The sequence below is a fragment of the Stenella coeruleoalba genome (genome assembly GCF_951394435.1).
Source record: "Stenella coeruleoalba genome assembly, chromosome: 17".
NCBI classification, from domain to species: Eukaryota; Metazoa; Chordata; class Mammalia; order Artiodactyla; family Delphinidae; genus Stenella; species Stenella coeruleoalba.
Window position 1 is genome coordinate 37,042,811 of NC_137163.1, and position 22,710 is coordinate 37,065,520.

The window sequence follows — 22,710 nt, forward strand, 5'->3', positions numbered from 1 at the left end:
AAAGATGTCAGGATTTGGGAGTCCTCAATATATTAGAGAGTTGAATGCATAAGAATGAAGAAGTCTTCTAAAAGAAGAGAAGCTCATGAAAGAAGAGCAGAAGACTTTGAGATATAATGCTGAATTTATCCTGTAGGTTGAGGATGAGGAGGGCTATCAAACAGCTGAGAACAACATGGATGTTCCTGTTTTCCAGTATTTGCATTTTGACCTCTGTCAGAACTTAGGTTTTGTTTGTTTGTTTCTACTTCAAGTGGAATAGATATAAATTAACTTCAGTACACGATCAAGTTTTTTTAAATAGCACATTGCTTGGTTTCTCAAACATAATTTGTTAGTTTAGTTTTATGGCCCTATTCCAGTTTATCTTCTGGTGAACATTCTAAAGAGTATTTTTTGGTTCATACTTATATTACTGACTTGATTCTTCTGTGAATTTACATTTAAAAGCCAATGGCTAGGATATGACAACAAAAGCACAGGCAACAAAAGAGAAAAAATAGATAAATTGGAGTTCATCAAAATGAAAAGCTTTTGTGTATCAAAGAAACTATCAAGAGAGTGAAAAGACAACCTACAGAATGGAGAGAAATATTTGCAAATCATATATCTGATAAGAGATTAATATCCAGAACATAAAGTGAACTTCTTCAGCTCAACAACAACAAAAAACAATCTATAACAACAATGGGCAAAGGACTTGAATAGACATTTCGCCAAAGAAATACACAAGTGGCCAATAAGCACATGAAAAGATGTGCAATATCACTAGTTATTAGGGAAATGCAAATCAAGCCACAATGAGATACCACACATCCATTAGGATGTCTGTTCTCAAAAAGAAAAAAAAAAAAAGGGAAAATAACAAGTGTTGGTGAGGATGTGGATAAGCTGGAACCCTGTACACTGTTGGAATGTAAAATGGTGTGGCCAATGTGGAAAACGTTTTGACAGTTCCCCCCAAAATTGAGAATTACCATTTGATATAAATTGCACTTCTAGGCATACACCCAAAAGAATTGAAAGCAGGGACTCAAATACAGACCTTCCTTAAATTATGTTGTGGTTACGTCCCGATAAGCTCATCTTTAGTTGAAAATATCGTTAAGTTGAAAATGTATTTAATACACCTAACCTACCGAAAAACATAGCTTAGTCTAGCCTGCCTTAAATGTGCTCAGAACACTTAAATTAACCTACAGTTTGACAAAATCATCGAACACAAAGCCTATTTTATAAGTGTGGAATCTCACGTAATTCATTGAATACTATACTGAAAGTGAAACACAGAATGGTTGTGTGGGTACAGAGTTGTTGTAAATGTATGGGTTGTTTACATCCCTGATCACGTGGCTGACGGAGCTGCGGCTTGCTGCTGTTGCCCAGCATCGCGAGAGTATCGTACTGCATATCGCTAGCCCAGGAAAAGTTCAAAATTCGAACTACGGTTTCTGCTCAATGTGTATCTCGTTTGTACAGTTGTAACGTTGAAAAATCCTAAGTCGGACCATCATAAGTCGGGGACCATCTGTCTGTAGATACTTATATACCAGTGTTCAGAACATTATTCATAATAACCAAAAGGTGTAAACACCTTAATGTCCATTAACAAATGAATGGGTAAACAAAAGGGTGTGTGTGTGTGTGTGTGTGTGTGTGTGTGTGTGTGTGTGTGTGTGTGTACATGCAATGGAATATCATTCAGTCTTAAAAAGGAATGAGATTCTGACATCTGGTATAACACGGATGAACCTTGAAAACATGCTAAGTGAAATAAGCCAGACACAAAAGACACAAAAGACATGCTTCTACTTTTATGAGGTACCTAGAATAGGTGAGTTCATAGTAACAGAAAGTAGAATAGAGGTTACCAGGGATTGAGTGAAGGAAGTAATAAGGAGTTAGTTTTTGATGGGTACAGAATTTCTGTTTGAGATAATGAAAAATTTCTCGAAAAGGATATTGATGATGATTGGACAACTTGGACAACACTGTGAATGTACTTAATGCCACAGAACTGTGCACTGAAAAATGCTTAAAATGGTAAATTTTATGTTATGTATATTTATCATAATTTTTAAAAAGCTAATGGCTTTTGTACAAAGTTATAAACATTGTTAAAGCTGTTATAATAGTGCCAACATGTTGTCTTTAATCTGCTCTCTTTTATTTTGTTATATATCCTTTGTTAATAATCTTCCTGTCTTAATCCTTATTTTAAGAACAACTAGCAGCCTGCTATTTCATCAAACAATTTCTGTTGCTTGAGCTTCAATTACCTAAAGCTCTAGGTTATTTTGGATAACTTTTGGGTCTTATGATAACACTGTATTTATGTCCTTACATTAAAATTAGTAGTGATAGTAGTATTTTTCATTATTAAAATATAATATGTTCATAGTATCGTAAGATATCCATCTGTGTTAGAAAAGTCTTCCTTCACTGCAGTGTTTTGTTTGCAGGATGAAGATGAGCTGGACTCCCACACCATGGTGAAGACTAGCTCGGAAAGCGTGGGCACCATGCGGGCCACAAGCACGATGAGTGAAGGGGCCCAGACCATGATTGAACATAATAGCACAATGTTAGAATCTGACTTGGGGACCATGGTTATAAACAGTGAGGATGAGGAAGAAGAAGATGGAACTATGAAAAGTATGTGGCTTTTTTTTCCCATTGAATATTAATTTTCTGTTTTGAGAGTATACTTCTATAGAAAGCAGGATAGTTCTGTGTTGCTTGTTATAGCCAGTTGTGGAAAATTTTGTTTCTTGGCTTTGTTTAACAGTGAAAGGAATATGGCACAAGTGAATTTTCAAAAATTCTTTTAATATAGCAGAAAGTAGCACATCTTTAACTTAGTGTTAAGGAACTTTTTTCTGTTGAAGGATGCTAACCCATAATTTAATTTGTAAAGTATTTTTTGAGATAAAAAGATAGCGTTCCTAACATTTACTTTTCCAATTAAAAACGTGAACCTAAAATTCTGTTCCAAATAATACAACATAATATTATTTCATGTTGTCTAAGTCATCAGTTAAGCTGCAGTGACAGAGGGAAGCAAGCCAAGGGAAGAAATAAGGGCTATAAGGTGGGAAAAGAAGAAACACTAGAAAGAAGAATCAAGAGACAGGGATACTCATGCAGAAAATTCAGTTCAGTGCATGTTTACTACTGCTTGTCGTGTGCTAGGCACAGTGCCAGGGGCGCTGCAGGGCTGAAATGACGATTAAGGCGTTCTCTCTGATCTCCGTTGCTTACAGAGTGATGAAGACAGAGATACTTTCACAGGCTAGCATTTCTTTTTGTATAAATATGGCCCTTTAAGATTGCAGTTAACAATGAAGGACATTGTGATTTTTCAGTTATAGGCAAAAGCAGATTAATTACCTCCTGATACCTACTGGCCTTTTTCTTCCCCCTACCACTCTAGTCCTGTATGGTCAATGTCAAAGTCTAAGCACAAAGCTGTTTTTCACCACACAGAACTACTTCTCCACGGCACAAAAGCTGTAATACATGACTTCTTGCATTGTAGAGCCTAGAAAGTTATAAAGAGTCAAGCGATTTGCTGATAGGGTAAAATGGATATAGGTAGGAATTTCCTCTCTGACATTTTTGTTTTCTTTTTGCCTACCCCTTTCTTTTTGCTACTCTCCCTGTGAGTCTGCTTGATAAGTCTTACCTCATAGCTTCAAGTCATTTGGCTCACTGCCGTTGCTTTCTTCACATTTCTTAGTATACATAGCCCATCCTGGTTGTATACTTTGAAAGAGAGGGCCGAGAAGCACAAGATGAAAACAGATTGCCACATAGTTAATCCTGGGTGGGAAGGAGGAGAGGGGAGTGAATTTTTTTTATCTCCCACGTTGATAGGTTTCTTGAGCCTTTGCCCTGAAAAGCAGTCTAAGACTTGGATTCCTAGCTGGGCATATTACTAGAATAGCGCTTCTGCATCCGTAACATGCTCACCCAGCTACATTGAATGGTCTTGTGGCCTCCAGAGCTAGCTAGTGTTAGGGTACGAGTCATATGCCTTGCAGATCAGAAAGACAGATAAGATCATTTACAACACATTTCCCATCAGCATGTAGCATCACTTTTCCTCAGCTGATAAAATTCTTTTAGTCAAGTTTTATGATTCTTAACAGACCAGTTAGAAGATCACTGGGTGCTTTGTTCTATCTTTAGAGAGCTACTGCGTTTCCTATGAAACTACATAAACAACTTTTTCCATGTAGTCAATATAGTTGAACATCAGCATTTAAACAGTGGTTTAAAAATGAGTATTTATGGAATCGAATTCATGTTAGATTGTTATATTTCAAGGAAGAGATATGTGATAATGATTTATCAGACCTCATGCTTTAAAATTATAGCACAGATTTCCACATATTTCATGTAATGACTTGCAGCTTTGACAGCCACAGAAATCATTCAATTTATGTCCTAATTTTATGTCCTAAGTATGATTTTTTTGGTCACAGAGATTTTATTAAAAGCTCATTTTTAAAATGAGCAGATAGTGGTTTGTGTAGTTGTTTTATATGCTTTATTTATTTTATTTTTATTTTTCTAATTATTTTTTATTGGACTATAGTTGCTTTACAATGTTGTGTTAGCTTCTGCTGCACAGCAAAATGAATCAGCCATACATACAGATATATCCTCTCCATTTAGGACCCTACAGTGCATTAAGTAGAGTTCCCTGTAATTGTTTTTTTTGTTTGTTTTTCTTTTGCGGTACGCGGGCCTCTCACTGCTGTGGCCTCTTCCGTTGTGGAGCACAGGCTCCGGACGCGCAGGCTCAGCGGCCATGGCTCACGGGCCCAGCTGCTCCGCGGCATGTGGGATCTTCCCGGACCGGGGCACGAACCCGTGTCCCCTGCATCGGCAGGTGGACTCTCAACCACTGCGCCACCAGGGAAGCCCCCTGTGATTGTTTTATATGCTTTAGCAAGTTTTAAATCCCATGAGACAACTTCCCTTGTATTTTAAGTTTCCACCATTTAGACATCATTCTGTTATAATGTGGGACTTCCATGTTTCCAAAAATCGAACCAAATGATGTTAGTGTAACCCCCCAGGTTACGTCATACTGTAGTATAGCAATAGTATAGAGTGTAAAGAAGTTATTGAGGCAGAACTTACTTTCTGTGAAACCACATAATTACTTTTAGTTTTGTGTTTCCTCATGATGTAAATCTTCTTTAAAACGTCTTAGATGCGTTGGTATGAGCTCTTAGGTTATGTTACATTAGTGGAAGCCCCATTTGCTAATGTGTCTTTAGCATTTTTCTTCCCTAAAATGATTTTATATATATATTTTTTATTCCCTAAAAGATTATAGCATTATATTATTTTTAATTTTCTAAAATGTCTAGAATGTTATACTGTGTGCTGAATATACTGATTTCCATCACCTTTTCCTTTGGAGTTTCAAAAGAGTTGCCTGATTTAATATCCTTGTCAGTTTAAATTATGTTTCCATAATTTTTTATACCTTTATCTGTGAAGCTGGAAATTACAGACCTGTTTTCCTTACCTCTGAAAAGTGTGGTGATTTGACTCTAGGAAGCAAAGTTATTATTTTTAAAAAAAATTAATTTATTAATTAATTTACTTTTTGGCTGCATTGGGTCTTCGTTGCTGTGCACAGGCTTTCTCTAGTTGCGGCGAGCGGGGGCTGCTCTTTGTGGCTGTGTGCGGGCTTCTCTTTGTTGCGGGGCACAGGCTCTAGGCACGCAGGCTGCAGTAGTTGTGGCTCGTGGGCTCTAGAGCGCAGGCTCAGTAGTTGTGGTGCACGGGCTTAGTCGCTCTGTGGCATGTGGGATCTTCCCGGGCCAGGGCTCGAACCCGTGTCCCCTGCATTGGCAAGTGGATTCTTAACCACTGCACCACCAGGGAAGTGCCTAGGAAGCAAAATTATTAAAAGAGCTTTTGAAGGGAACTGGAGTAAAATGACAAGAAATATTTAAAATTTGATCTACTTTTTACAAAATGGGCATAGACCTGGAGAGCATGTCCAAAGAACTCTCCAAACTTATTTTCAGCGATGATGGCATTATTTTTACCATCTCTCTCCCACTCCCCCTCTTCCCATTCCCATTTCCCTGGGATCTCATTACCCATGTAACATCCAGGTTTCAGCTTGGTAACCCAGGTCTTTCACAATCTGGCATCAGCCAATATTTACACATGGAACTCTAGTTCCTTATATGTTATACTTTATCCAGACTAGTCTAGGCCAGTTGGAATTATGAGGTATAAGCAGGTTGGTTGTCATTAAGCAAATCAACATTTAGGATTTTTTATCCTGAAGGAATAGATTAGGACCAGGTCAGGAATCCATTGTCATTAAATTGATGAGTTAGTAGAGATTATTTCTTTGTGGGTAACTCTGGAAGAGCAATTGTTTCAGCAAAGAAAAAACTGGGGCCTTTTATCTTGTTCAGATCTGCTGTTTCTGTGGTGGAACTTTCTAGCCTTTCAGAGCTGGAGCTGGATTGGTACCTGTAGTTACCCTAAGGGGAAACTATCTCTGTTAGTATTTAAGGAAGAACCACACTCTCCAGTCAGGTTAGCAGCTCTGTTTCATGGTTTCAGCTAATCTCCATGTGCCCGCTATGTCAGTTTGTCCTTCCAACAACTTGGGAAGCTGGAGCATCTGGAGAGCCCAGCCCTGCTTCCCTCGTGCAGTGAAGGAGACCTGATCTTCCTGGGACTGGGAGTGGAGATACTGAGCCATCCAGCAGCTCTGGTCTCTTCCTTCACAGGGCAGACTCTTGCTCGTACCTTTCTCTGCCTCCTCCAAGACCTTGCTCCATCTCTCTTTATCCAGTACGATAGGCAGAGAGGTTCTATAGAGAATAATGATCTCCAAAATGAAGAGAATACCACAAACATGAATACAAGACATTTGAATGGCAAGGTGAGGAAATGGTAAGGGAGCACTCAGCTGATTTGATATCTCCTGGCTAGGAGTATGATCAGTAATGTGTTGAGATAACTTGCAGGTGAGAGAACTGTATTCCACTGTTTGTGAAGTTTGATGTGTTTTTGAGAAAATGAGGAAAGTGCCATGTAAGCATGAAAGAGTTAATTTTTATTTATTTATTTATTATTTTTAGAAAAGAGACTAAAAGGTAAATTTCTCAGGTTATAGCTCTCATTAATTGTGTGTCTAGTATGGGCCAAACATTGTGCTTGGGACTTTGCATACATTATCTCACTAACTTCTCACAAGGACTCTGTAAAGTAACATTGTCACTATCATTTGCCACTAAGGAAACTGAGACTTGGGAATGTGAAGTGACTTGTCAAAGATTTCATAGCAAGTAAGTGGTGGACCCAATATACAGACCCAGGTTTGACCCCCAGATCACATCATTACTGTGGGCCGGTGAGCTTGACATCCCCTTGGGCAGAAGTCTAGAACATTTGTGAGTCCTTCAAGGAAGGAGACCTGAATTATAAGTTAGCATAGGTTACTGGGAACAAATCATATCAGAATAATGTGATTTCCTTTTTTGATAGCATTGCGAAACTGCTAGGTTTGGATATTGTGTTTTATGATTTGGGGAAAGTATTTGACAAGGTCTTTGATGATATCCTTGTAGGCACTATGTAGTATGACCTAGCTGATGGTTCTGTTACGAGGGTTGAACAGTTACACACTTATAGGCTTATATCATTTGGGGTTTATTGGAGGACAGAAACTACTCTAGGCGTTTTAAACATAAAAAGATTTAAGTCAGAGGTGTGGCTATTAACAAAACCAGTGGAAAGTTTGGAGGAGAGGGCTGTGTAGGCTAGGCCTCCTAGGAACGCCTCCCACACTACCACAAGAGTGAGCCTTATAGAGCTACTACTACTACAGACAGGAAGGTAGTGAATCCAGAGGCTGCCATTGGCACTACTGAGTTCAGTAATACAGATTGAGATCAATCCCTGTTGCTCTTCAGGGATTAGAAAGCCACCACTGAGACTGCAGCCACCTGTTAGCACCTGTGAGTCTGGTGACTGGATGCTGGAAGGCTGCTGTAAAAAAAACCCTTGTCTGCATAGCTGTGCTGCCCAGAGGAAATAGCTGAGGTAGCAGGCTCATGGTATCCTCCTCACTTCTTGCCTTCCCAGTTGTGAGAAAGTACACTTACCTAGGACTCTAGGTGCAGGGTGTTCTAGGAAATGCAGCATTTAGCTTTCTAGCCTGTACAATCAGAAGGCTCACCAGAGGCAATGGCAGTGGTTGCTAAATTTCAGTCAGCTGTGGTGTTTAATAACAGATTGCTGTCAATGAAAAGATTTCTCCTTGTGTGGCATAGGGCCTAGGTCTCAGCCCTAGCTAGCTCAACATTGTTTTACAGAAATTTGGATGAAGCTGTAGAATGAAAGTCCATTAGAATTACAAATGACATGAAGTGGAGGAAAAGAAAAGTACATTCTAAGGCAGAATCAGGAGCTTAAGAGGTCTCCTCAGGTTGGAGCAGTAGGCTTGATTTAAGAGATAAACCCTGCTCTTGGCTCAAGCTAACTCACCTCACAAGTGTACCTCATAGCAGTAGCCCCGTAGAGATGCTGGCTCTGCAGACCAGAGCAGGGCCTGTGCATCTCTATTTAACAAAAAAACTAAAATATCAAAACAATAAAACGCTACAAGTACTTCTGAGGTGCAGCTAGGACTGATAACCACTTTTTAGAACGAGGAAATAAGCAGCTTTACTGTACTGTCAGTACCTAGAACTCACCTGTTGTATTTCGGAAGGATGGAGACACAGTAGAGCACATTCAGCAGACAGTAAGCCAGATGGTAAAGTAGATGGAGACCATGTTGTATTAAGAATGGGTAGAGGGAGGGGGGACCTTCAAGATGGCGGAGGAGTAAGATGTGGAGATTACCTTCCTCCCCACAAATACATGAGAAATACATCTACACGTGGAACAACTCCTACAGAACACTCCTGGATACTGGCAGAAGACCTCAGACCTCCCAAAAGGTAAGAAACTCCCCCACGTACCTGGGTAGGGCAAAAGAAAAAACAGAGACAAAGGAATAGGGACGGGACCTGCACTTCTGGGAGGGATCTGTGAAGGAGGAAAAGTTTCCACATACTAGGAAGCCCCTTCACTGGTGGAGATGGGAGCTTGGGCGGGAGTGGGGGAAAGCTTCGGAGCCACGGAGGAGAGCACAGCAACAGGGGTGCAGAGGGCAAAGCGGAGAGATTCCCGCACAGAGGATCGGTGCTGACCTGCACTCACCAGCCTGAGAGGCTTGTCTGCTCACCCGCCGGGGCGGGCGGGGGCTGGGAGCTGAGGCTCGGGCTTTGGAGGTCAGATCCCGGGGAGAGGACTGGGGTTGGCTGCATGAACACAGCCTGAAGGGGGCTAGCGCACCACAGCTAGCCGGGAGGGAGTCTGGGAAAAGCTCTGGACCTGCCTAAGAGGCAAGAGACCATTGTTTCAGGGTGCATGAGGAGAGGGTATTCCTTCCCTGTCTTCCCACAGAAAGCAGAGCGCCCCCTAAATGAGCTCCAGAGACGGGTGTGAGCCATGGCTATCAGCTCGGACAAAAGAGAGGGCATGAAACGCTAACACTGCTGCTGCAGCCACCAAGAATCCTGTGTAAAAGCACAGGTCACTATCCACACGCCCCCGCCCCCGGGAGCCTGAGCAGCCCACCACTGCCAGGGTCCCATGATCCAGGGACAACTTCCCCGGGAGAACACATAGCGCGCCTCAGGCTGTTGCAGTGTCACACTGGCCTCTGCTGCGGCAGGCTCGCCCTGCATTCCAATTATAACTACCGTACCCCTCCCTCCCCACAGCCTAAGTGAGCCAGAGCCCCCTAATCAGCTGCTGCTTTAACCCCAGCCTGTCTGGGTGGGAACAGAAGCCTGAGGGCAACCTACATGCAGAGGCAGGGCCAAAACCAAAGCTGAACCCCAGGAGCTGTGCAAACAAAGAAGAGAAAGGGAAATCTCTCCATGCAGCCTCAGGAGCAGCGGATTAAATTGCCACAGTCAACTTGAGGTACCCTGCATCTGTGGAATACCTGAATAGACAACGAATCAATCCAGAATTGAGGCGGTAGACTTTGGGAGCAACTGTAGACTTGGGGTTTGCTGTCTGCGACTGACTGGTTTCTGATTTTTATGTTTATCTTAGTATAGTTTTTAGCGCTTGTTATCATTGGTTGATTTGTTTATTGGTTTGGTTGCTCTCCTTTTTTTTTCTTTGGTAACGTTTTAATTTTTTTTATTTTAATATTTTTTTATTTTAATTATTCTATTTTATTTAATTTTTCTTTAAATTTTTTTTCTTTCTTTTTTTCTCTCTTCTCTTCTGAGCTGTGTGGCTGACAGGGTCTTGGTGCTCTGGCTGGGTGTCAGGCCTGAGCCTCTGAGGTGCGAGAGCTGAGTTCAGGACATTGGACCACCAGAGACCTCCCGGCTCCATGTAATATCATTCGGCACGAGCTCTCCCAGATATCCGTCTCAATGCTAAGACGCAGCTCCACCCAATGGCCAGCAAGCTCCAGTGCTGGATGCCCCATGCCAAACAGCTAGCAAGACTGGAACACAACCCCCACCCATTAGCAGAGAGGCAGCCTAAAATCACACTAAGTTCACAGACACCCCAAAACACACCACCAGACGCAGCCCTGCCCGCCAGAAAGACAGGATCCAGCCCCACCCACCAGAGCACAGGAACCAGCCCCCTCCACCAGGAAGCCTTTACAACCCACTGAACCAACCTTACCCACTGGGGGCAGACACCAAAAACAAAGGGAACTATGAACCTGTAGCCTGTGAAAGAGAGACCCCAAACACAGTAAGTAAGCAAAATGGGAAGACAGAGAAATACACAACAGATGAAGGAGCAAGATAAAAACCCACCAGACCAAACAAATGAAGAGGAAATACACAGTCTACCTGAAAAAGAATTCAGAGTAATGATAGTACAGTTGATCCAAAATCTTGGAAATAGAATGTAGAAAATACAAGACACGTTTAACAAGGACCTAGAAGAACCAAAGAGCAAACAAACAATGATGAACAACACAATAAATGAAATTAAAAATTCTCTAGAAGGAATCAATAGCAGAGAAACAGAGGCAGAAGATCGGATACGTGACCTGAAAGATAAAATAGTGGAAATAACTATCACAGAGCAGAATAAAGAAAAAAGAATGAAAAGAATTGAGGACACTCTCAGAGACCTCTGGGACAACATTGAACACACCAACATTCGAATTATAAGGGTCCCAGAAGAAGAAGAGAAAAAGAAAGGATCTGAGGAAATATTTGAAGAGATTACAGTTGAAAACTTCCCTAACATGGGAAAGGAAATAGTGAATCAAGTCCAGGAAGCGCAGAGAGTCCCATACAAGATAAATCCAAGGAGAAACACGCCAAGGCACATACTAATCAAACTATAACAAATTAAATAAAAAGAAAAAACATTAAAAGCAGCAAGGGAAAAGCAACAAATAACATACAAGGGAATCCCCATAAGGTTAACAGCTGTTCTTTCAGCAGAAACTCTGCAAGCCAGAAGGGAGTGGCAGGACATATTTAAAGTGATGAAAGGGAAAAACCTACAACCAAGATTACCCAGTAACGATCTCATTCAGACTCGATGGAGAAATTAAAACCTTTACAGACAAGCAAAAGCTAAGAGAATTCAGCCCCACCAAACCAGCATTACAACAAGTGCTAAATTAACTGCTCTAGGCAGGAAACACAGGAGAAGGAAAAGACCTACAATAACAAACCCAAAACAATTAAGAAAACGGTATTAGGAACATACATATCGATAACTACCTTAAATGTAAATGGTTTAAATGCTCCAACTAAAAGACACGGACTGGATGAATGGATACAAAAAAAGACCCATGTATATGCTGTCTACAACAGACCCACTTCAGACCTAGGGACACATACATACTGAAAGTGAGGGGCTGGAAAAAGATATCACATGCAAATGGAAATCAAAAGAAAGCTGGAGTAACAATTCTCATATCAAACAAAATCGACTTTAAAATAAAGACTATTACAAGACAAAGAAGGACACTACATAATGATCAAGGGCTCCATCCAAGAAGAAGATATAAAAGTTGCAAATATTTATGCACCCAACATAGGAGCACCTCAATACATAAGGCAAATGCTAACAGCTATAAAGGGGAAATTGACAGTAACACAATAATAGTAGGGGACTTTAGCACCCCATTTTCACCAATGGACAGATCATGCAAAATGAAAATAAGGAAAAGCAAGCTTTAAATGACACATTAAGCAAGATGGACTTAATTGATATTTATGGGACATTCCATCCAAAAACAACAGAATACTTTTTCCTCTCAAGTGCTCATGGAACATCCTCCAGGATAGATCATACTTTGGGTCACAAATCAAGCCTTGGTAAATTTAAGAAAATTGAAATCGTTTCAAGTGTCTTTTCCAACCACAGCACTATGAGACTAGATATCAATTACAGGAAAAAATCTGTAAAATATACAAACACATGGAGGCTAAACAATACACTACTAAATAACCAAGAGATCACTGAAGAAATTAAAGAGAAAATCCAAAAATACCTAGAAACAAAAGACAATGAAAACACAAGAACCCAAAACCTATGGGATGCAGCAAAAGCAGTTCTAAGAGGGAAGTTTATAGCAATACAGTCCTACCTCAAGAAACACGAAACATCTCAAATGAACAACCTAACCTTACACCTAAAGCAATTATAGAAAGAAGAACAAAAAAAAAAAACCCCAAAGTTAGCAGAAGGAAAGAAATCATAAAGATCCGAGCAGAAATAAATGAAACAGAAACAAAGGAAACAATAGCAAAGATCAATAAAACTAAAAGCTGGTTCTTCAAGAAGATAAAATTGGTAAACCATTAGCTAGACTCATCAAGAAAAAAGGGAGAAGACTCAAATCAATAGAATTAGAAATGAAGACGGAGAAGTAACAACTGACACTGCAGAAATACAAAGCATCATGAGATATTACTGCAAGCAACTATATGCCAATTAAATGGACAACCTGGAAGAAATGGACAAATTCTTAGAAAAGCACAGCCTTCTGAGACTGAACCAGGAAGAAATAGAAAATATGAACAGACCAATTACAAAAAAAATTGTGAAATTGAAACTGTGATTTAAAAGCTTCCAACGAATAAAAGCCCAGGACCAGATGGCTTGACGGGCGAATTCTAGCAAACATTTAAAGAAGAGCTAACACCTATCCTTCTCAAACTCTTCCAAAATATAGCAGAGGGAGGAACACTCCCAAACCCATTCTATGAGGCCACCATCACCCTGATACCAAAATCAGGCACAGATGTCACAGAAAAAGAAAACTACAGGCCAATATCACTGAAGAACATAGATGCAAAAATCCACCACAAAATACTAGCAAACAGAATCCAACAGCACATTAAAAGGATCATACACCATGATCAAGTGGGGTTTATCCCAGAAATGCAAGGATTCTTCAATATACGCAAATCAATCAACGTGATACACCATATTAACAAATTGAGGGAGAAAAACCATATGATCATCTCAATCGATGCAGAGAAAGCTTTCGACAAAATTCAACACCAATTTATGATAAAAACCCTCCAGAAAGCAGGCTTAGAGGGAACTTTCCTCAACATAATAAAGGCCGTATATGACAAACCCACAGCCAACATCGTCCTCAATGGTGAAAAACTGAAACCATTTCCGCTAAGATCAGGAACGGGACAAGGTTACCCACTCTCACCACTATTATTCAACATAGTTTTGGAAGTTCTAGCCACAGCAATCAGAGAAGATAATGAAATAAAAGGAATCCAGATTGGAAAAGAAGAAGTAAAACTGTCACTGTTTGCAGATGACGTGATATTATACATAGAGAATCCTAAAGACGCTACCAGAAAACTGCTAGAGCTAATCAATGAATTTGGTAAAGTAGCAGGATACAAAATTAATGCACAGAAATCTCTTGCATTCCTATACACTAATGATGAAAAATCTGAAAGAGTAATTAAGGAAACACTCCCATTCACCATTGCAAGAAAAAGAATAAAATACCTAGGAATAAACCTACCTAAGGAGACAAAAGGCCTGTATGCAGAAAACCATAAGACACTGATGAAAGAAATTAAAGATGATACAAACCGATGAAGACATATACCGTGTTCTTGGATTGGAAGAATCAACATTGTGAAAATGACTATAGTACCCAAAGCAATCTACGGTTTCAGTGCAATCCCTATCAAACTACTAATGGGATTTCTCACAGATCTAGAACAAAAAAATTTCACAATTTGTGTGGAAACACAAAAGACCCCGAATAGCCAAAGCAATCTTGAGAAAGAAAAATGCAGCTGGAGGAATCAGGCTCCCTGACTTCAGACTATAGTACAAAGCTGCAGTAATCAAGACAGTATGGTACTGGCACAAAAAGAGAAATATAGTTCAATGGAACAGGATAGAAAGCCCAGAGATAAACCCACACACATATGGTCACTTTATTTTTTTATAAAGGAGGCAAGAATATACAATGGAGAAAAGACAGCCTCTTCAATAAGTGGTGCTCAGAAACTGGACAGCTACATGTAAAAAAATGAAATTAGAACACTCCCTAACACCATACACAAAAGTAAACTCCAAATGGATTAAAGACCTAAATGTAAGGCCAGACACTATCAAACTCTTAGAGGAATGCATAGGCAGAACACTCTATGACATAAATCACAGCAAGATCCTTTTTGACCTACCTCCTAGAGAAATGGAAATAAAAATAAACAAATGGGACCTAATGAAACTTAAAAGGTTTTGCATAGCAAAGGAAACCATAAACAAGAACGAACTACAACCCTCAGAATGATAGAAAGTATTTGCAAAGAAAGCAACTGACAAAGGATTAATCTCCAAAACATACAAGCAGGTCATGCAGCTCAATATCAAAAAAACAAACAACCCAATCCGAAAATGGGCGGAAGGTCTAAATAGACATTTTTCCAAAGAAGTTATACAGATGGCCAACAAACACATAAAAGGATGCTCAACGTCACTAATCATTAGAGAAACACAAATCAAAACTACAATGAGGTATCACCGCACACCAGTCAGAATGGCCATCATCAAAAAATCTACAAACAATAAATGCTGGAAAGGGTGTGGAGAAAAGAGAACCTTCTTGCCCTGTTGGTGGGAATGTAAATTGATACAGCCACTGTGCAGAACAGTATGGAGCTTCCTTAAAAAACTAAAAATAGAAGTACCATATGACCCAGCACTCCCACTACTGGGCATATACCCTGAGAAAACCGTAAGTCAAAAAGAGTCGTGTACCACAGTGTTCACTGCAGCACTATTTACCATAGCCAGGACATGGAAGTAACCTAGGTGTCCATCGAGAGATGAAGGAATATTACTCAGCCATAAAAAGTAGCGAAATTGAGTTATTTGTAGTGAAGTGGATGGACCTAGAATCTGTCATACAGAGTGAAGTAAGTCAGAAAGAGAACAAGAAATACTGTATGCTAACACATATGTATGTTATCTAAAAAAAGAAAAGAAAAAATGGTTCTTATGAACCTAGGAGCAAGGCAGGAATAAAAACGCACATGTAGAGAATGGACTTTCAGACACGCGGACAGGGAAGGGTAAGCTGGGACAAAGTGAGAGATAGCATTGACATATATACACTACCAAATGTAAAATAGCTAGCTAGTGGGAAGCAGCTACGTAGCACAGGGAGATCAGCTCTGTGCTTTGTGACCACATAGAGGAGTGGGATAGGGAGGGTGGGAGGGAGGGGTTATGGGGATATATGTATACATATAGCTGATTCCCTTTGTGATACAGCAGCAACTAACACAACATTGTAAAGTAATTATACTCCAATAAAGATGTTAAAAAAAATGAATGAGTAGAAGAATAACGCATATCTAAATATTTTGATTTTATTTTGTTTACTTACATTAACTTATCATAACTATTCATCAATTATCAAATATTAGATTAATTTTAATTGAATATGTAGTTTTTAGATTTTTCTTTGTATATGCCTATAATACATGGTGATTTTTAAAAAATATCACATTTATTGTTTTATTTTGGACAGCACATGTATGTAGGTTCACTTAATTAGTAAGAGAAAGCAAATTAGGTTCTGCTTTAAGTTTTTAGGATTTATCCTAGAAATAGATACTAGATTGAGTTAGAAAGTGTTCAGGAGAAGTATCAAGAAAGGAAGACTGACCATTAGGTATTCCTACTCTCTAGTTCATCTGTTGCTTCTGGGCACAGTTTTAAGTATGACACCATTTGCTCTGAGCAACAGCTTCCACGTCCTGTTCTTTGCTTCGTAACATCTTCTCTTCCAGCTCTGGTTCAGATCTTTTCCTTCCTTCTTCCTCCCAAAACCTATTTCAGCAAAGTATCAAATATGCAGGTGTGAAAATGCTTAATGATGTTTTATCTTCTTGAAATATTTACATTTTTTCCCCAAAACTACAAAGCTTTGAGCCAAAGGAGTAAGTAACTAAGGATGGAATTTCAAGTGCCAAGAAGCAATTAGCCAGGTTAGGGGAGTGTGTAGGTAGATCACTTTCCTACTTCTCCAGAGGTCTTACTCTTCTTTCATGAAAAATTGTTACGTGCCTCTTTAAGATTAATTTTGCCAGTGACATAGCAATCAAGGTGACAATAGTAAACTACAGGTCCCACTTGCAGCTGGGTGCAAATGCCCAGCATATTACTGGGCAATTAGGAACCCTTCATTTTCCTCTGCAGAGTTACTAGGTGTCCAGGTAAGGTGTGGCTACAATGGTTTGGAGTTACCTGTGGGTATTGCATATGGTCTGTTCTTCTGTGTGCTTTTGCTCTGTGGAATGTTCAGTGATATGTGACCCAGCTCGAGCCAATTAGTGTAGGGATTTTGGTCGTAGGATACCTCTTTTACCAGCACAGAGCACGGACAAGCATGTAAAGATTAGTCTTGTACAAATGGAAATCAGTCTTTCTTATAAAGGCCTCTGGAGAAAGGGCTTCCATAGACACACAGTGGCTGTTGCAGTGTTCATGACTCACACAGGAAATCATTCCTTCTATTTAACTAAAATCCTTGGGCTTCAATTGGTCTGTTTCCTTTTATTTTGCCCTCAGTGGAGATGGAAAACAGCTGTTTTCTGTGCAAGACCCCTTCATATATACTTGGATACTTATTAAATTGTATCCTCAGACTTTTCCTGGCTGAACAATTTCATTCCCTTTAACCTTTGTGCAGGTATTACTTTCTAAGCATTTAATCTTTTTTTATGAATAGCCTCTGGATCTTCTCCATGTTGTCTGTATCCTCCTTTGTTTCAAAGTACTGTCTGATGAAGTTAAGAAAAAGCTGATGTCAGTAGCTTCTGTATTAACATTCTGGTTTTTATATGTATTCACTGTACTCTTGGCAACAAATTAAAGGACAGATTTCCAAGATCATTAATCAGGTGGAACACCCACATCTTAAATTGTTTTAGAAGAACAAATTAGGTAATATTCATAAATCCTTTGATGTTGAAATATATTATGCTAAAGTTATGATTATTTCATTTTTGCATCTGGCTATCTTTGTTACAATCATGCTAAGAAATTAAAAATTAAATTACATTTTGTTAAAGTATTATAAAAATTCCTTTATATATTTAAATTTTCATGACAACTTTTCACCTGTTTAGAAGACGTGTAAATTAGAAAAGTTAGTGAATAATTGTGAGTAGACTGGCATATTTTGTAAAAGGTATTAAATACTGTACAATTTAGTTTTCTTATATATGTTTTAGGGAATGTTTGAAGGAGAAGAAAGAATTTTTTTCTTTAAAATTTCACATGCACAAAAGGATAGAGTGACGGTTATTTTATTCTTTATTGCTAATGGGTTTTTAGTGCCACAGCAAGTAGTTGAAGGAATTGGGACCAAAAGTGAGGGACAAGGTAATTTTGAACATCAAATTTATTATTAAAATTAAAAATATGGGCTTCCCTGGTGGCGCAGTGGTTGGGGGTCCACCTGCCAATGCAGGGGACACGGGTTCGTGCCCCGGTCCGGGGGGATCCCGCATGCCGCGGAGCGGCTGGGCCCGTGGGCCACGGCCGCTGGGCCTGCATGTCCAGAGCCTGTGCTCTGCGACGGGAGGGGCTACAGCAGTGAGAGGCCCGCGTAAAGCACAAAAAAAATTAAAAATATTCTTATAAGCTAGGGTCAGAATTCAACTACAACTGGAGAAATTGATGTCAATTTTATGTGATTATTTTCTGTGTATTTAAAAAAAGTATTCGCCATAGCAACCACAATCACATATGACAGTGGTTACTATCTTGAGATTTCCTGCTTTACTCTCCTGTCGAAGGGCCTACTATTTCTTCTTTTAAAAATAAATTGTAAGTCAGACGCATCATCGTCTTTGTCCCTTCTGTGAACATGCATCTCCCTGGAGACTCAGCTGCACACTGTGGGCATGTGTTTCATATCGTGTGGTTAAATATGACTGGCCAATTACAGCTGCTCCCTCCCATTAACTTTTAAAACATACCTAGCCTATTTTCTTCCTTAGAAATTTTTAAAAATTGTTTTTAAAATTTTCTTTGTATATAAAAAAGATATACTCAAAATGTTGATAGTAAGTTTTAAACTAAACAATGGAAAATATTTAGAAGTATAAGCACATACATATGAATAAAAAATTGTGTATAAGCATATCTTGGTTAATAATATACTGTTATAAAGTCATCCAAACAGAAAAATCTAATGGAACAGACTACCTTCTTTTATTTCAGTTGATTTTTAGACTTTTGTTAACTCTCTGTGAGAATGTTTATTTCTAAATATAGGAATGGGTTATTTTCTTAAATTTTGAGTGTGGAATCCAACAGGCATTTCACCATAGGTTTTGAGATCAGCTTGTAAAAGACCCTTGAAACTAATATATCTGAAATGTACTGATAATTAAACCACTATGTAGTAGTGGATTTCAAGTTTCAAATTGGGGTGTTCTGTAGTCAAATTGAAGGTTGCTGCCCCTATATCTTTTTACATCCTCCACTTGGGAATAGAAACGTAATAGTTAGGGACTGAATTTGGTTATAGGTACCAGAAAAACCAGGTAACGATTGTTTAAATAGAATAGTATTAATGTCTTCTCATTTAACAAGAAATCCAGAAGCAGAGTGTGCTGCATTGGTAGAGTGATTTCATTATGTCATTAGAGATTCTTTCCGTGACACCATCTTTAGGGTAGTACTCTCATCCTCCTGTTTGCAGAATAACTGTTAGATCTTCTGCCATTAAGTCTGCATTCCAGGAAGGAGAAAGGAGCAGGCAGAAACAGAGAGGTGATGCCTGTATCAAGAAAACAGAGCTTTCCTAGGAACCTTCTTCTTATGTATCATCGGTCAAAATTGTGTTATATGGCCACTCCTCCCCACAAGAGAGACCCCTTGTCGTCTTCAGGAACGGAGAGCCTCTAGAAATAAGGTTACAACTTTTTCACCTTGAGCCACTAGGGCATTAGTGGTGGCTCCTATAACTTGGGATAGAAGCTTCTGATTAGGATAGCGTTAGAAGTAGGCACAGGACTATTGCAAATGGAAGAGGAGATTCCTGGAATGAAATTTCCCAGTGGTTTTCTTGTTTTCTTTAGTCAGCCCCAAGTATTAGTCTTCCTCTTTCCTTTATATTGTCACCACTCATTTCTGATTGGACTTCTACTTCTCCAACTGCAGGAATTTTTACAAAATTACCTTATAGCTCATCCCGAGCCAGTAATGTTACCTAGTTTTCATAATACTTACTGTAGTTTTAAGCTGCGTTAGCACTATTACAAATACATTCTAAATTGGCCAGATTACTATTAGCAATGTCATGTCTGATTTTAGAGGATCATGTAGAGACTGGAATGTCTCCACAGGCAAGTAAACTAGATGATGATGAGTCTCAAAAACATGTCATATGAAAGGAACTGAGGATGTTTCACCTTAAAATGATAACCAAGACAGGAGTCATTATCTGTCTTCAGATATTTGAGGGACTGGTATATGAAAGAGAAATTTATTTGGAACATGAGTGTAAATTACAGAAAGACATATTTCAAGTTCACATTAAAAAAAAACAACACTTTTTGTAACTTAGAGTTGCCCAGCAGGCTTCCTTGTGGGGAAATGTACGTCCTATCACAGGAAATTTTTAAGAAGGTAGGTAACTTACTGTCTGGAGAACTGTATAGGGAGGTGTCTTTGTGGTGGTCACTTAGGATCTTTTTTTTGGAACTCTAGGGCTTAAGGAATCCAGTTTGAAAATCACTGGGAAAATCTAGTTGTTCTAAATGTTTGTTTTCTACTTTAATCATTCAGTGTAGAAAATGAGGAGCCATTGAAAGATTCTAAACGGAAGAAAGACATGGTTTGATTTGCATTTAGAAGGTCACTATGTTGTCAGTGTGACTAAAATCAAAACTGAGATGAGGGAAGGAGACCAGTTTGGAGGGTGTTACAATGGCCTAGGTAGGAAATGATTAGAAGCTAAACTAAGACAGTAGCAGTGGTGGATAGAGCAGTAGCATTAAAAAAGACCTAATGATCAGTTTGGTTTGGTGAGAAACGAGTCTGGGTTAATTCTCAACTTGATCACTTTGGGGATTATGTAAAGAATGTTGACTTTAGCAGACAAAGAGCATGTGGAGAAGCAGCAGGTTTTAAGGGAAAGATCTTGAATTTAGCTTTAGAACCGGGATATTTTTGTTATTTCATTCTTATTTTATTTTACTTTGTTCGTCATTAAATTGACTATGTTGGTCTTGAATCTGACCAGTGAAAACTTATTATATTGATTAATTAAAAAATCATACTTCAGTAAAAATCATAGTTCTTTAAGTAAATGTAAGAACTTATACCCTCCTTATGTTCTTTATTTACCTAAGGAAATGCGACTTCACCACAAGTACAAAGACCATCTTTCATGGATTACTTTGATAAACAGGACTTCAAGAATAAGAGTCATGAAAACTGTAATCAGAATATGCATGAACCCTTCCCTATGTCTAAAAATGTTTTTCCTGATAACTGGAAAGTTCCTCAAGACGGAGACTTTGACTTTGTAAGTACATTTTAATTCTTCCATATATGTTTTCTCCTACTCTGTTTTGTCACCACATTGAGAAACATAGGTTGTGTGTGTGTGTGTGTGTGTGTATGATTAAAATTATAGACTGTATATTAATATTCAGTATATTGCTATATATGGGTAGGGGAATGGTGAAATTGTAGTTTGCTTGTAGAAATGTAGTTGCAGAGAAATGTAAATAATTGCTTATGGTTAAATAAATTATAGCCCAAATTTAGAGAAATATTTAGGACTCTTTAAAACTAAAATGACAACTGTGTTAAAAGATGTTTTTAATAATGCAAATATGAGATATTTCTGACAGTAAATTCAGTTTCCTAAGCAAATGATGCAAAGGTATTTATGACATCAACTTTGAGAAATTTGCCTCAACTATGAAAGTTAAGTCACATAGTGTTAACTCCACTTGGTTTGTCAGAAATAATAGTCCTATGTCTAGTTAGGAATATAAACTTCAGTATAAAACTGTGCCTTCTTTTTTTTTTTTTAATCAACTTTTTTGTTTTTAATTTAATTTTATTATTTGGCCGCATTGGGTCTTAGTTGTGGCATGCAGGATCTTTCGTTGTGGCACGTAGGCTCTTTGTTGTGGCGTGTGGGCTTCTCTCTAGTTGTGGCACGTGGACTCCAGAGCTCACGGGCTCAGTAGTTGCAGCATGTGGTCTCTCTAGTTGTGGTGCATGGGCTCCAGAGCATGTGGGCTCAGTAGTTGCTGTGCGCAGGCTTAGTTGCGCGGTGGCGTGTGGGATCTTAGTTCCCTGACCAGGGATTGAACCCTCGTCCCCTGCATTGGAAGGCGGATTCTTAACCACTGGACCATCAGAGAAGTCCCTAAAACTGTGCCTTCTTGCCTCTTATTACATTTTCTCCTTATTTCTTCTGTCCTGCTCCTTATTATTTATTTCTTTTAAAGAATGTATGTAATACAGATAAATAATTCTAAAACAACTCTTACCACAACTTGAGAGAGTAACTTTTTAAAATGAGTTCTTTAATCTAGAAATTTTTGAGGTAAATTTTTGCTTTAGCGTGTATTATAAATAGCATTTACTTTTGCATATTGTTCTGTAAGATTTTCATGTAAAATAACTACAGCTATATTTGTTAATAAGTATATTTATAAGTAAATAAAATTTTAGATATATCTATATCGTCTAAATTTTTAAATACTATCAAGCAGTTTTGCCTAGACACCATGCCTCTAAATGCTTTGTGATTATAAATACTTCTAATGTTAAATACTTTTCTCCTAAATATTGTGATTAAGTTTTTAAATAATCAGATAATAAAGTTTCAAAATCTGTCCTCAATAAATTTAGTACTAAGTGCTAGCAAATATTAGCCATGGCACAGGTTAGTCTGAAAACATTAATCGTAGTATCTCCTTACTGTTTTTTCAGTTTTGAGTTTATAAATTAGAAAAATAAAATCTGTATTTCTATAGTTCTAGTAAGATTTCATTTTATGCTACCTCCTTTTAAAAAATATATAAATTATTTAGAATGCTGACTTTTAGCTTAAAATCATTCGTAAACATG

General features: G+C 38.6%; 1 protein-coding gene across 4 annotated transcripts in view; it reads left to right on the forward strand.

The window, feature by feature from the left end:
• The window catches only part of STK3 (serine/threonine kinase 3), a 321,854-nt gene that overhangs the window by 219,346 nt on the left and 79,798 nt on the right, over window positions 1–22,710 (forward strand). For all 4 annotated transcript variants that reach the window (XR_013824586.1, XR_013824587.1, XR_013824588.1 and 1 more), the window contains exons 9-10: window positions 2,463–2,655; window positions 20,970–21,145. Coding sequence is in view for 1 of the 4 variants with exons in the window: in XM_079901744.1 (XP_079757870.1) it covers window positions 2,463–2,655; window positions 20,970–21,145 (369 nt within the window). In the remaining 3 variants the exon portion in view is untranslated. The remainder of the gene's footprint in view (window positions 1–2,462; window positions 2,656–20,969; window positions 21,146–22,710) is intronic.